The sequence below is a fragment of the Podarcis muralis genome, chromosome 4 (assembly GCF_964188315.1).
Source record: "Podarcis muralis chromosome 4, rPodMur119.hap1.1, whole genome shotgun sequence".
NCBI lineage: Eukaryota > Metazoa > Chordata > Lepidosauria > Squamata > Lacertidae > Podarcis > Podarcis muralis.
The window spans coordinates 11,477,990-11,491,521 of NC_135658.1; the positions used below are offsets into that span (position 1 = coordinate 11,477,990).

Genomic DNA, 13,532 nt, shown 5'->3' on the forward strand with positions numbered 1-13,532 from the left:
ATCATCTATCTATCTATCATCTATCTATCTATCTATCTATCCACACTCAAAAACACACACAAATGCATGCTTGTTCCAAAAATGTGTTTGGCATCAATGCATGGCTGTCAGGCACTTCGTAACTACGGCTCAAGGGAACTACGGCGCAATCACATGATGTCATGTGATTGGCAGGTGGGGCTGCCCCTCCCACCTGTCAAGGTTGGCCTGCAGGCAGCCTAAAAGATTCACCCACTTCCTGGAAGGCTGGGATAAGGACTTTTGCAGCAACTGTTTTACACGTAGTGACGAGATAACTCGAAAGTGGACAAACTCTGCTTGGCTGAGCGCTTGACATACACAGACTAAAATTACACCTGCATGGCTGCCAGCTAAAGATCAAAGGCATTGGGTCACCCCATTTTTTAAAAGTAAAATAACCTGAACTTCCTAGGTCAACCCAAAACTGCCTGTATCGAAGCCACCGCATTCTGCCGCCCCTCTTACCCCTAGGGAACAGCCGCCCCTCTTACCCCTAGGGTTTGTGAGCGTGGCCTCCGTCGCTTTCCCCCCGTCTCCGCAGCGGGTGTCATCAAAGGGAAGACACTGGTCTCCTGTTCCGGCCACCACCTCCGAGTTCTTCACAACGTCTTTCACCACAGTGATCGACTTGATTCTAAAGACACGGCGGCTGTTGGTGTCGGAGAGGTAGATGGATCCGGAAATGGGGTCCGTGGTCAGGTAATACTTATGAGCGGGGCTATGGCTGCAAAAACAAAGGAGGCGGGATATTGAACTTGTTCCTACATTCGCAGGATGACAATCAGGAATCCCGCTGGAGGTGCGATGATGTCACAGCACCACGCAGCCAATCAGATTTGGCTATACGGGCGATGTCAAATGAAGCTCGCACATTGCCTGAGGGCAAAGACAGAATGTGCTCCCATTATTGGAGGAGGAGGAACAATGAGCTTTTGTCCCCTGACACTTGGCTCTTATGTACCGTGCATTATTTTTCAGACTCTTCCCCCCGAAAGCTGAGGCACAAGAGTGAGACTTGTGAGATTCAGGTCTCACTTTATTTGGGTGTAGCTCTGATCTGATCCTTATTCATTCCTTGAGGTTATGTCACTAGACAGAGATGCTCACAGAGTTATGTGGAGTGCCCAGTCCAGTGGCTATGTTCACACATTACAATAACCTCGGTTTATTATTATATTAGTGCATGCTGTTGGATCCTTTCCACTTTCCTCTTTCCCTGGAGAAAGAAGGTGAAAACAAACTAGGAGGCTATGATTATGCCTGGCTTCCTATTACAGTGGCACCTCGGGTTACATACGCTTCAGGTTTCAGACTCTGATAACCCAGAAATATTACCTCGGGTTAAGAACTTTGCTTCAGGATGAGAACAGAAATTGCGCAGTAGCAGTGCAGCAGCAGCAGCAGCAGGAGGCCCCATTAGCTAAAGTGGTGCTTCAGGTTAAGAACAGTTTCAGGTTAAGAACGGACCTCTGGAACGAATTAAGTACTTAACCCGAGGTACCACTGTACATCCAAACTTGGGATTGTGGCTTTTTGCTCCCTGAGAAACCAGCCTCCCTGCTCCAACCTTCTTTCTGAAGATCTCTGAGAATTGTAGATTATGGGCTCATCCGCACTTACCTGACGTCTCACATTTTGCTAGGCACAGATACACACTTTCCTGGTTCATCTCCAAGCGTGTTATTTTTTTGGTTTTGGTTTGTTTAACCCCACCACTTTCCCCAAGAAAGCCTGATCTCTCCTGCTGAATCGGAGCAAATGGCAATTCAGGTTTTTGCAGGGAAAGTGGCAGGGAAGCTCAAACCTGTGCCTAGAAATACGGGACAAAGATTAAGTGTGGATAAGTCCTTTACTGAGGGGAACAGGAGTCTCCCAGTGACTTTCAGAACCCTTAGCAAACCGTAGTTCCAAGGATTCTTTGGAGCATGGGTAGGCAAACTAAGGCCCGGGGTCTGGATCTGGCCCAATCACCTTCTAAATCTGGTCCGCAGACGCTCCAGGAATCAGCATGTTTTTACATGAGTATAATGTGTTGTTTTATTTAAAATGCATCTCTGGGTTATTTGTGGGGCCTGCCTGGTGTTTTTACATGAGTAGGATGTGTGCTTTTATTTGAAATGCATCTCTGGGTTATTTGTGGGGCATAGGAATTTGTTCACTCCCCCAACCCCCCCCCCCAATATAGGCCGGCTCCCCACAAGGTCTGAGGGACAGTGGACCGGCCCCCTGCTGAAAAAGTTTGCTGATCCCTGCTTTGGAGGAATCCACAGCTGTTGAAAGTGCCATGATACTGCTTTAAATCTATAGTGCAGATGAAGCCTCAGTCAGGGACCCTGGCCTATCATGGCATGCAAGTCCGGCCACTGCCTTAACTTTGTAAAAACAAAAACAAAACCCACCCAAAGAACATGTTGCAAATTACTTACCTAGCTAGCGTCCCACCTGGCTCATTCAAGTCTCAGGCCATGCACCTTGCTAGAAACGGCCATTTTACATAACCTTGCCCTTTTCTCTCACCTCTCTCCCAAATGCTCGGCATCCCTCAATTTGTAAAAATATATATATAATAATACCTCGCTCTTCTGCCCTGCCTATTGAATTAACTTAGTACCTTTTCCATAGAGCGGGCAGAAGAGAGGGGTGTTTGTGGGAAGACCTATCTGATTTATCCCAGAATATCCCCCTGTGATTTTACCTTATTAAAGTCTGAGCAGATTTCATCTGCGCACGATGACACTGATTCTTGCTAAATAAAATACTCTGACCTTCAGCGACTCGGGATGGCAGTTGGGGCTCCATCTGTATTCCTTCTCGATGACAGCTAACTGGCAGGGTATTATTTCATTTACCTGCCCGTCACTCAACCTGAGAATCCACTTTGTGTGTGTGTGTGTGTGTTGGGGGAAAGGTGCCCTGTGGGAATCCGCCATCCATTTTTATCAGGCCCCCAAGAGTTTGCCGCTCTTCTCCAGCAAGGCTCGGCTGAATGTCAGTCAGCTCTTGAGCGGCTCCTAATCACCGGAGGTGGGCCGGAGAGGCATTAATAACCACCGGCTGACATTCCCCAGCACCTCGTTCGCCTCCAAGACTTTCAAAAGCACTTTCCGCGGAGCCTCTCGTCAAATTGGACGAGGCCGCGGCGGTGATTTACACACAATGACACACAGACAATTTGGACAATGTGACCCCTCTAACCACTTCAGGTGTGGAGGAGTGACAGGTGCCGGCAAGTCTCCCCTGGCGGCCTTCTAGAAAAAGCATTTTTCACCTCAGAAAAGTGACGGACAGGTAGTAGCCGACGGGCCAGGTCCACCTCCTGAGTTAATTTGATCTGGCTGCCCGACCAAATTTCAATCAACGCAGAGTTTAAAAAAGGAAAAGGAGCCACATTTTTATGTAACTTTGGGGGACAAAAACCCTCAGGTCTGGCCCGCATATGGGGTGGACTGAACCAGCTGCCTTGGGCGGCAGAATCCTGTGGGGCGGCGACTCTGTGGGTGCCCTACCCACCCTGGCAAATTTTTGCTGGAAGTCACTACCACCCAACCCCAGTAAGCGGGGCTTCGGTGGGACGGGCCTCCCTTGAAAATATTTTCCCACTTATGTCTCAATAGGCACACAAGCACCACACACACCCCCCCATAGGATTAACCCCCCCCAGCAACAACAAATATTTATTTGTGCTAGGAAAGTCAGATTTCTTTCCCTGCACGAGTGGTTTAAGACATCCAGATTCCCATACAACAACGTCGTAAACAAACGCAACATTTTGATACCCAAAAGCAGTCTGAAATCTCTGTGATTTATTCTAACCTAGGTATTTTTGTGGGGAATGTCCATTTATGGGTGGATGAGGGCAGATGTAGATCTAACCAAGTTCTAACGCGCTTGGAGCAATCGCCATTGTGCTTAACTCTGCTACCAGAGAGTAAGAGATCTCTCTTCCAAACATTTCTCTCCGGCAGAAAAGACCATTGAAGTGCAGAAAGCACATCATCTTGGCATGTCCTGGGCATGATTTTAGAAAAATACCTAGGAATATAAAAAAATGCCCTGTTGGGGCAGACCAATGGCCCATCTAGTCCAGGATCCTGTCCTCACAACGGTCAACCAGATGTCAATGGAAAGCCAGACATGAGCACTCCTTCCACTTGAGGTGGGCAGCAAGTGGTATTCAGAGCCAAAACACCTCCAATAGTGGAGGCAGAAGGCAGCCATTTTGGCTAGTAGCTGTTATCCTGCATGCATTTCTCTACTGCTCTTTGCAAGGCATGTTTCGTCTGTCCAGTCATACCTCGGGTTACAGACGCTTCAGGTTGCGTTTTTTTGGGTTACGGACCGCCGAAACCCAGATGTACCGGAACGGGTTACTTCCGGATTTCGGTGGTCGTGCATGTGCAGAAGTGCTAAATCGCGCATGCGCAGAAGCGCCGAATCGCAACCCACACATGCACAGACGCGCTGCTGAGGGTTGCGAACGTGCATCCTGCACTGATCACGTTTGCAAGCCGAGTGTCCACTGTAATTTCTGTGTTTTTGTGGCATCTAGCAATAAAATATCATTGGACAAATAATCAATACACCGTGTAAAAAAACCCAACCATCTACATATAGCTCAACAGGCAAGAAGTAATAAACGAGAGAGAACACGCAACGGAGGAAGGGAGAGAGAGCGACGGTTGTCCGCTTGTTGGCTTACCTATGTCTGAAATCTTTATTTCTGACAGAAGAGCAGGAAAGCAGAAGAAAAACAAGACAGGAGGAGGAGGAGGAGGAAGAGAGAGAGAGAGAGAGGAGAGAGAGAGGTTAGCGGCTGAGCTCCGAAGCATTATTAGCAGGCTGAAAACTTGACAGTAACAACCACATTGTACAAGGCAATAATAAATAAAGATTTAGCAAGCCTGACACTGATACATTTCATAATGGAGATTACTTGTCAGAGGAGCTGCCTTGTACGTTGTTGCTGCCCATCACTTTGGGGGGGGGGCGAGGAGAGAAAGTGATCTCCTGGATGCCTTTGGAGTTGCAGCTTAGGTACGGAGGGACGCAGAGCAGTTGTCATGGGGTCCGCGGTTCCCACGGCCGCCTCCGTCTCGAGATGTCATTTCTCGAGATGGATCTCCCTGGCGCTTTAGGGACGACTCATACAGCCCTCCTTGCACACGGTGGACCGGGTACCTTTCCCCTTTCACCGCCGTGTCCTCATGAATGCAAATAACAGCTGTGTGAACAGGCCTCATACTGTGAGCATTAGTGTCTTAAGAAAAAGTGGGGAAAAGCAGTTCGTACCACCAGTCTTCTATTTTACAGAAAGGCAATTTAGCAGCTGCAGCATCGCGGCCAACAATGCACGTCGGTGTGTATTTTTAAAAAACGTTTGAGCGAGGCTCCAAAAGCAGCCGCAGGAGAGAGAGAGGGGAGAGCCGCGCTGATGTTGAGGCTGCTTTTTGTTGTTGTCGTTGTTCCCGAACAAAAGTTACAAACCTTCCCTCGCGGCAACCTTTTCCGAAACCCCGTTTTACAGCCCTCTGGAAAACAGGGCCTCCTATGAAGAAACCACACTGAAATGGCAGTCAGTCTCCAAGGGAACGGGCTTTGAAAGAGGCACAGAGTTTTTAAAAAATGTTTGCGCCCTCCAAAAAGGCCACAGTTTCCACGGATGGCCGTTAGCTGAGACCAGCCAGTCTGTGTGCCTTTAATAATTCCTTGATCCTTGGGTGTTTAAGCACACAAGAAACGGCTGAAGTCTTGCTTTCATACCAGAGTATGCCTACTTTGCAGGCAAGGAAGTAAGTTGTTCTTCTGAGGATCTGGAAAAGGATTTGGGGGGGGGGGCTGGGGGCTAGGCAGAAGGTTGCCTTTAAATTCATTGAGATTATTTGCCCACCTAGACCAGTGTTGTTTGCTCCGACTGGCAGCAGCTCCCCAGGGTCATTCTCACACATGCTGCCTACTTGGAAGGAGTGATGCTGGAGACTGACGCTGGGACCTATTGCATGTAGAGCATGTCTCTCCCACTGAACATAGCCCCTCCTTCCCCGCTATGATCTCATCTGATTTAGGAATGGCTTTGTAAAGTCTAGACCAGGATTGATCCAGACCAGAATTCCAGAACGCTCTGAGCTAAGCATAGGCTAGTCCACCCCAGGATTTACAGAGAATTATGGAAGGAAGAGCTGTAGTTTGCATGGAAACATGGACAAGGAAACTATTCTAAAACAAACCTTTACCCAAAGCAGTCTCAGTCCAGATTTTTTGTTTCTAAGAGTCCTAAACACTGGATGCTTAATAACACCATATTCAAAATGGTTTTATGCCACTTAATGTGCCTGCAATTTTGTCCCTGCATTATTATTTTTTAATGCTAACTAAGGAAGAAGAAGAAGAAGAAGAGTTTGGATTTGATATCCCGCCTTTCACTCCCTTTAAGGAGTCTCAAAGCGGCTAACATTCTCCTTTCCTTCCTCCCCCACAACAAACACTCTGTGAGGTGAGTGGGGCTGAGAGACTTCAAAGAGTGTGACTGGCCCAAGGTCACCCAGCAGCTGCATGTGGAGGAGCGGGGAAGCGAACCCGGTTCCCCAGATTACGAGTCTACTGCTCTTAACCACTACACCACATTAGCTTGAAATTGGGCTGTGGGAAAAGACTGCAACACTTCCTTTCCACAATTTTTGGATCTTGAGTGGGAAAGGAAATTTGGAAGTAGGCTCCTGTCTGGTTTAGACTAATTTCTTTAGAAGCCCCAGACTCAAAGCGAAGGTAGGCTCGGAACGAACCCTTTCACAATCTCTAGATGTGTGGACGTTATGGGTTGCATTAGTGCTACGCTAAAGCCACTTAACTGTATGACTTGCTCTGCTGGGATGTTGTTGCACAAAGAGAACGCAACGGCAGGTTGCACAAACACTTGTGCAAGGAGTTTCTGCGAAGCACAGCTGTTGCGCTGGATTCTGCTGCTGCACAATACTAAAACCCAACCCTCTACGGCTCTTGCTTGCGTTTTCGAGGCAGTCGCAGGAGTCAAGGACAGATCTTTCTGGCAGCTTCTCAGCGCTGTTGCCTTTCCACTAATATGGACACAAGGGAAGCACACAGGGGGAGAATTCCTTCCAATGGCAGGTCACCTTTCCATTATTTCTGAGGGCAGAAAGCCCACCCTCAAATCCCTAAAGAGGCTTCCTGCCCGCTTCTATGAACTTACTGCCCTTATCTGCAGAGCTCTCCATTGGCTTGCACTGTCCCTTCCAACTTGTTCCTGTTCTGCAGGGAGTTGGTAGGACGGCCAAGAAGAAGGTAGCTTCAGGAAGGTTTGGGACCTATAAATCACAGCTAACTTGCTGTCCTACTTATGAATGACTCTCTAATGTTCCCATTACCCTGCTACCCTTCCAATATTAGATATTTCCTTGGGGCTGCATATTAATTTTGCAGCGTGGGCAGCAGAAGCGCCGCCAAGGAGATGCTCGGCTTCTTAGGCAAAGCCTTCTCTGTGCCCCATTTGCCCTGTCCGTCCTTTCGTTGCAAAGTTTTGCTCTCAATTAGCTGCTGGATCCCATAATAGTCGGAGCTCAAGCTGGCTATCAGAACTGGGGGGCTTGTGGAACTGGCTCTTTGCAGATTTTGAACGTGCAGGCGGTGTTGTCACAGTCTCTCGGATTCTGCACTTCTCTGGATTTTAGGATAACATACGTTTAGAAATGCACATTTCGAGAGAGAGAGAAAATATGCATTTAAAACATGGGTTTTTGTGTGGGTTGCTTAAAAGAAAAATCACAGTTTAGCATAAAAATGAGATGAAATGGACCCAGAACGTTTCCTTGCACAATTCAAAGTGTTGGTGCTGACCTTTAAAGCCCTAAACAGCCTCGGTCCAGTATATCTGAAGGAGCGTCTCCACCCCCATCGTTCTGCCCGGACACTGAGGTCCAGCGCCGAGGGCCTTCTGGCAGTTCCCTCACTGTGAGAAGGCAATTTACAGGGAACCAGGCAGAGGGCCTTCTCGGTAGTGGCGCCCGTCCTGTGGAACGCCCTCCCACCAGATGTCAAAGAGAAGAACAACTACCAGACTTTTAGAAGACATCTGAAGGCAGCCCTGTTTAGGGAAGCTTTTAATGTTTGATGCATTACGGTATTTTAATATTTTGTTGGAAGCCGCCCAGAGTGGCTGGGGAAGCCCAGCCAGATGGGTGGGGTATAAATAATAAATTATTATTATTATTATTATTATTATTATTATTATTATTATTTAATGGATGCACAAATTCAAAAGAGACACAGTAGTAGACAGATCTATCCCCTCCTAACCTTAATTCCAGTACGTTGGTGACGTTTCCGGAGGGGAAGATTCTTCGGATGTAGTTGAAGTCCCCAACGTAAAGGCTTCCGTCTGAGCCGCAAGTCAAGGCAACAGGAGCCAGAAGCTTGTTCCCATCGGCAAGGCCATTGCAACTGGGGCAGGAGATGCTCCTCCTGCGGCCGTTCCCCATGATACTCCCTATGACAGGTGGCTGCTGGGAGATGAACTGGTTCTCCCCATTTCCTTTGTGCAGGATACCTGGAGAATAACAGAAAGCAAAACAGAGAGGGGGTGACTCTGCTGCGAAGGGTTTGGAGGCTGCAGCCAGCAATAAATCACACAGCGTAAGTGAAGTTAACGCTTTGCTGGAAGAAACAGGAACGGCTCAGGGGTCTTGACACTATGAGACAGATGTGGAGGCTGAAGGTCCCCAATGACTGCCTAAATCTCCTTCTCTCCTGGGCAAGCAATCTGAGACTATGCCGACGCGCCTGTCTCCGCTCCTCTCTCCTCCTGTTTCAGCTTCTGATTCTAGACTGCTCTCTGCCACAGCCTCTTCCTGCTCACTAAACCCTGTTACCCCTTCAGCTTCCTTGCTTCCTATACCAAGCCTCAGAGCAAGATAGGAGCTAATTTTTGTATGCCGTCTCCACGAGATGTCCGGAGGGTGGCAACATGAGAACAGGGCCTTCTCTGCGGTGGCTCCCCGTTTGTGGAATGCTCTCCCCAGGGAGGCTCACCTGGCACCTTCATTATACACCTTTAGGCACCAGGCAAAAGCATTCCTTTGGCTGATTAACACTCTAAGGTAAAGGGACCCCTGACCTTTAGGTCCAGTCGCGGACGACTCTGGGGTTGTATCCCTGATTAACACTCTATGTCCTTTTAAATATGCTTGTGGGATGGAGGGGGGCATTATTAGTTTGCTTTGGTTTTGTTCTTATTTTTATTTGTGTTTTTATGTTGTGAACCGCTCTGAAATCTTCAGATGAAGGGTGGTCTACTACTACTACTACTACCAATAATAATAATAATACAGTTGTACCTTGGAAGTTGTACAGAATCCGTTCCGGAAGTCTGCTCGACTTCCAAAACCAAAGCATGGCTTCTGATTGGCTTCAGGAAGCTCCTGCAGCCAATCGGAAGCCATGGAAGCCCCATTGGATGTTTGGCTTCCAAAAATAGTTCACAAACTGGAACAGTCACTTCTGGGTTTGCGGCGTTTGGGAGCCAAAACATTCGAGAACGAAGCTGTTCGAAAACCAAGGTACGACTGTAATAATAGTACTTTTTCATTAAACATCTTTAAAAACACGACCAATTCTGACCAAGTCAAAAGGAAGCATGACATCATGGGTGATCCTTCAAAAATCTCATTTTTAGTACCTTCTGCTCCCCTGTCAAGGTCAGGGGCCTCTATTGGCCCACTCTAGTTATGTGTTGGGACGCGGGTGGCACTGTGGGTTAAACCACAGAGCCTAGGGCTTGCCAATCAGAAGGTCGGCGGTTCGAATCCCCGCGAAGGGGTGAGCTCCCGTTGCTCGGTCCCTGCTCCTGCCAACCTAAAGTTTGAAAGCACGTCAAAGTGCAAGTAGATAAATAGGTACCCCTCTGGCGGGAAGGTAAACAACATTTCCGTGCTGTGCTCTGGTTCGCCAGAAGCGGCTTAGTCATGTTGGCCACATGACCCGGAAGCTGTACGCCAATAAAGCGAGATGAGCGCCACAACCCCAGAGTCGGTCATGACTGGACCTAATGGTCAGGGGTCCCTTTACCTTTTTTAGTTATGTGTTAGTGAGCCACCAGCCACGCAGGAAACAACCGCTCTGCTAGATCTCCCAGCACAGGTCCCTTGCTGTCCCACTGTGATCTACCACCCTCTAGTCCTGCTCAGGTTTCTTTGCAACGCAACTCCTCTAAAGGACGCACCTCTGTGTCGTGAGCAGAGGAAATCTATGGAAATCTAGGCTGCGACCCCCAGACCATGGGCCTGGATTTCCTCCGCTCATCCCAGATGCACCGGAATTCAAACGCTTACTCTAGAAGGACGGCGGCACTCAGGGCAATCTCTGCCAGAAGGAAAATGCTTGCAAGGGATTTGCAGAGGCCAGTGGCTCCCTGCATGCACACCCAAAGAGGTTGGCACCATATGTAGGTTGCAATAAATAATTTGTTAGAAATGTATGTGTGCGCGCACACTTTGTGTGTGCGCCCCCTCTCTCGTTTGGGCTGAATTATTAATGGCGATCAAGCTTCCGCTTGCCGTGCAACTGTGTCAACCCCTGTGCTATTTTTATTATTTGCAATTCGGGGCGGCGTGGGGAGAAGGAGGAAGCTGGGGCCAAGAAGACCCGACGCACCGCTCTGGATGTTGAGGGCGTGGTGCTTGTCCAGAGACCACCCTCCGAGTTTGGAAGCGTCGATCTCGTAACCTTGAAGCACCGCCGTTCGCTTCTCCCACAGGATCAGGTCCGGACACGATTCGTATTCATAGCCCACCGAAACTGGGAGGGAGAGACAGAGAGAAATGGAGACCCGCAGCTTAATGGCCTTAGAAGTGCACACTCAGCACAGAACGGAGGTTTCTAATTGGGTGGCCGGGTTGGCAAGAAGGGGATTTCTGCAGGCTACAGCAGATACTTATTTAAAACATCGTCACATCCATGCAGAGCATCCCTTTTTAAAGGCTACGGAGCATTATAAAAAAGGTCAGCGTAGTAATAGGTGTTGAACAAATGCGCTAATGATTTTAAAACGGCCCGATCAGGGACGTGTTTATTAGACACGGATCGCTCAAGGTCTTCCGATTTGCATTTTGCACCTTTTTTCTGCTTTAGCGGGCAGAGATGTCCACTGATGCAGGACAGGAGGAGAAAGAACTAAACGCAGAAAGAGAACGTGCTGTTTAGCACAATCCACATGTATTTTTCGCTCTATAAGACGCACCAGACCATAAGACGCACCTAGTTTTTGGAGGAGGAAAACAAGAACAAAAATATTCTGAATCTCAGAAGCCAGAACAGCAAGAGGGATCACTGCGCAGTGAAAGCAGCAATCCTTCTTGCTGTTCTGGCTTCTGGGATAGCTGCATTCGCTCCATAAAACGCACACACATTCCCCTTTACTTTTTTAGGAGGGAAAAAGTGAGTCTTATAGAGCAAAAAATACGGTAGATTAAGCAGGTGAGCAGCGAGTGAGGGAAAGCTCCTTACTCTCTCTCTCTCAGGGCCTGGAGGCTGAAGTTTGTCTGGGGGCAACAGAAGGCACCCCAGTTATGGAGTGTAAGGAAAGAAGGAAGTTGCTGCAGGATCAGGCCCAAGGCAGTGGCCAGCCACATGCTCCAAGTTCCAGTTCCCAGCAAATGGTAAAAAAAACAGGCTGAGCAATACTCCTTGCTCTGCCCATGGTAATTGCTTAAGTCGTGGATGTAGGCTGGCTCAGCTTTTCCACTTGGAAGGGAGGAAGCAACTAAAATTCTCCATCCCACTCCCGTTCTCCAACTTGATGGGGGCGGGACTGCCACCATCAACAACAACCTTTCCCTCCTGCCATCACAGAAACCCTGGAAGTGACTTACACCAGACGTTTAAAAGCAATCAGTCCTCCCCAAAACCAAGCCAAGCAAAGCATGAAAGAAGAACAAGGAGCAGCAGATTAAAAAGAATAAATCGTACACCCAAAAGAGCCAGGAAAAAAAGAAAGAAATTAATGAGTTGTGAGCTGGGCCGAAGGCAGGCCAAACATAAAACGGTATTTAGAAGTGCCAGGAAATCAACAAGGTGGAAGCCGGGTGGATGTCGTCCTGGGGCAAGGAGTTCCACCGTTCAGGAGCAGCGGCGGCAAAAGCCCTCTAGTGTAGGCATGGGCAAACTCGGCCCTCCAGATGTTTTGGGACTACAGTTCCCATCATCCCTGACCACTGGCCCTGTTAGTTAGGGGTGATGGGAGTTGTAGTCCCAAAACATCTGGAGGGCCGAGTTTGCCTATGCCTGCTCTAGCGTTGTCCTGTCTGCCAGATGGTGGTGGAAGGTGCAAAAGGGCATCGGCCAATTGAATGGATAGGGAAGCTCATGTGATACGGGATGGAGAGCAAGCTCTTACCAAAGGCCTCCGATAACCCATACACCTTCTGGTTGTAGACGTCAGTCTTGTCCCAGATGAAGTAGTAGGAGAGATCCGGGGCGGCAGCAAACCACTTCCTGAACAGGCGTCCCTCTACAGCTACCATGAGATGGACTTTCATGAGGTTGAACGGGATGGTAGGATGGGTCAAGCTGATCCTCAGGACCGATTTGTAGCCAGGCGTACGGCTGCTCAGGTAGCTCAGCTTGATTTTGCTACCCGAGATTTTAATCTCTTCTTGCAAGGCCTGGAAAAAAGCATCACACCAAAGTGTGTTATTATATCACATACCAAGCAGGTAAAGAAACATACACAGAGCTGCGATTTATGAGATGTTTATGTGCGTTTCTTAAAAAGAAGAAGAAAGAAAACTGATTTCACAGATAGAACTCTGGTTTTATACACCCACGATAAGACACACCGATAAGTAAAAATAATTTATAAGCTTGTTTTTGGAAGCTAAGAGATGCTCATCACTCTCAGGCTGCAATCTTATCCATCCATACCTTGAACTCAGCAGGACTTCTTAGTTGGTATAAACAAAACTGTGATATCATTATTATCAACATGCTCTTCACTCTAAGGTCCCACAAAGGGTTGCAACAATTTAAAAGACAACATAAAGGTTTTAAAAACATACAATTGCAAGAATTACAATTATCTATATATATAAAACCATCATGGCACCATGAATAATAACAGATGTATTTATTTGCATGAACACACACAACAGGTCTAACAGCGTCCCTGTGATCAGCGGGGAATTTTGTTCCAGTAACCTGAAGATCCAGAAGCATTTGTTTTCGTTCGTTCAAGGCTTCGAGATTTCTTGAAGACAATGCTCCTTCTGCAAGGTGAGCTTGTTTTCTCCTGCTCTGGAGGGATCCAAAACGAACACCAGGAAGGACTTTCTGACAGTAAGAGCTGTTTGCCAGTGGAATGGTCTTCCCCGGAAGGTGGTTCAGGAGCCCAAGGAATTGTTGTTTAGTCATTTAGTCGTGTCCGACTCTTTGTGACCCCCTGGACCAGAGCACGCCAGGCACTCCTGTCTTCCACTGCCTCCCGCAGTTTGGTCAAACTCATGTTGGTA

General features: G+C 48.1%; 1 protein-coding gene across 18 annotated transcripts in view; it reads right to left on the bottom strand.

Annotated features, from left to right (window-relative positions):
* TENM4 (teneurin transmembrane protein 4) overlaps positions 1 to 13,532 on the bottom strand; it is a 625,655-nt gene that overhangs the window by 45,135 nt on the left and 566,988 nt on the right. For 13 of the 18 annotated variants that reach the window (XM_077926940.1, XM_028725942.2, XM_077926946.1 and 10 more), the window contains 5 exons: positions 12,422 to 12,689; positions 10,681 to 10,824; positions 8,329 to 8,578; positions 4,721 to 4,741; positions 513 to 745 (listed from right to left, as the gene is read on the bottom strand). In XM_077926940.1, the coding sequence (XP_077783066.1) occupies positions 513 to 745; positions 4,721 to 4,741; positions 8,329 to 8,578; positions 10,681 to 10,824; positions 12,422 to 12,689 (916 nt within the window). The remainder of the gene's footprint in view (positions 1 to 512; positions 746 to 4,720; positions 4,742 to 8,328; positions 8,579 to 10,680; positions 10,825 to 12,421; positions 12,690 to 13,532) is intronic. The other 5 variants (XM_077926945.1, XM_077926943.1, XM_077926942.1 and 2 more) reach the window with 1 other exon arrangement.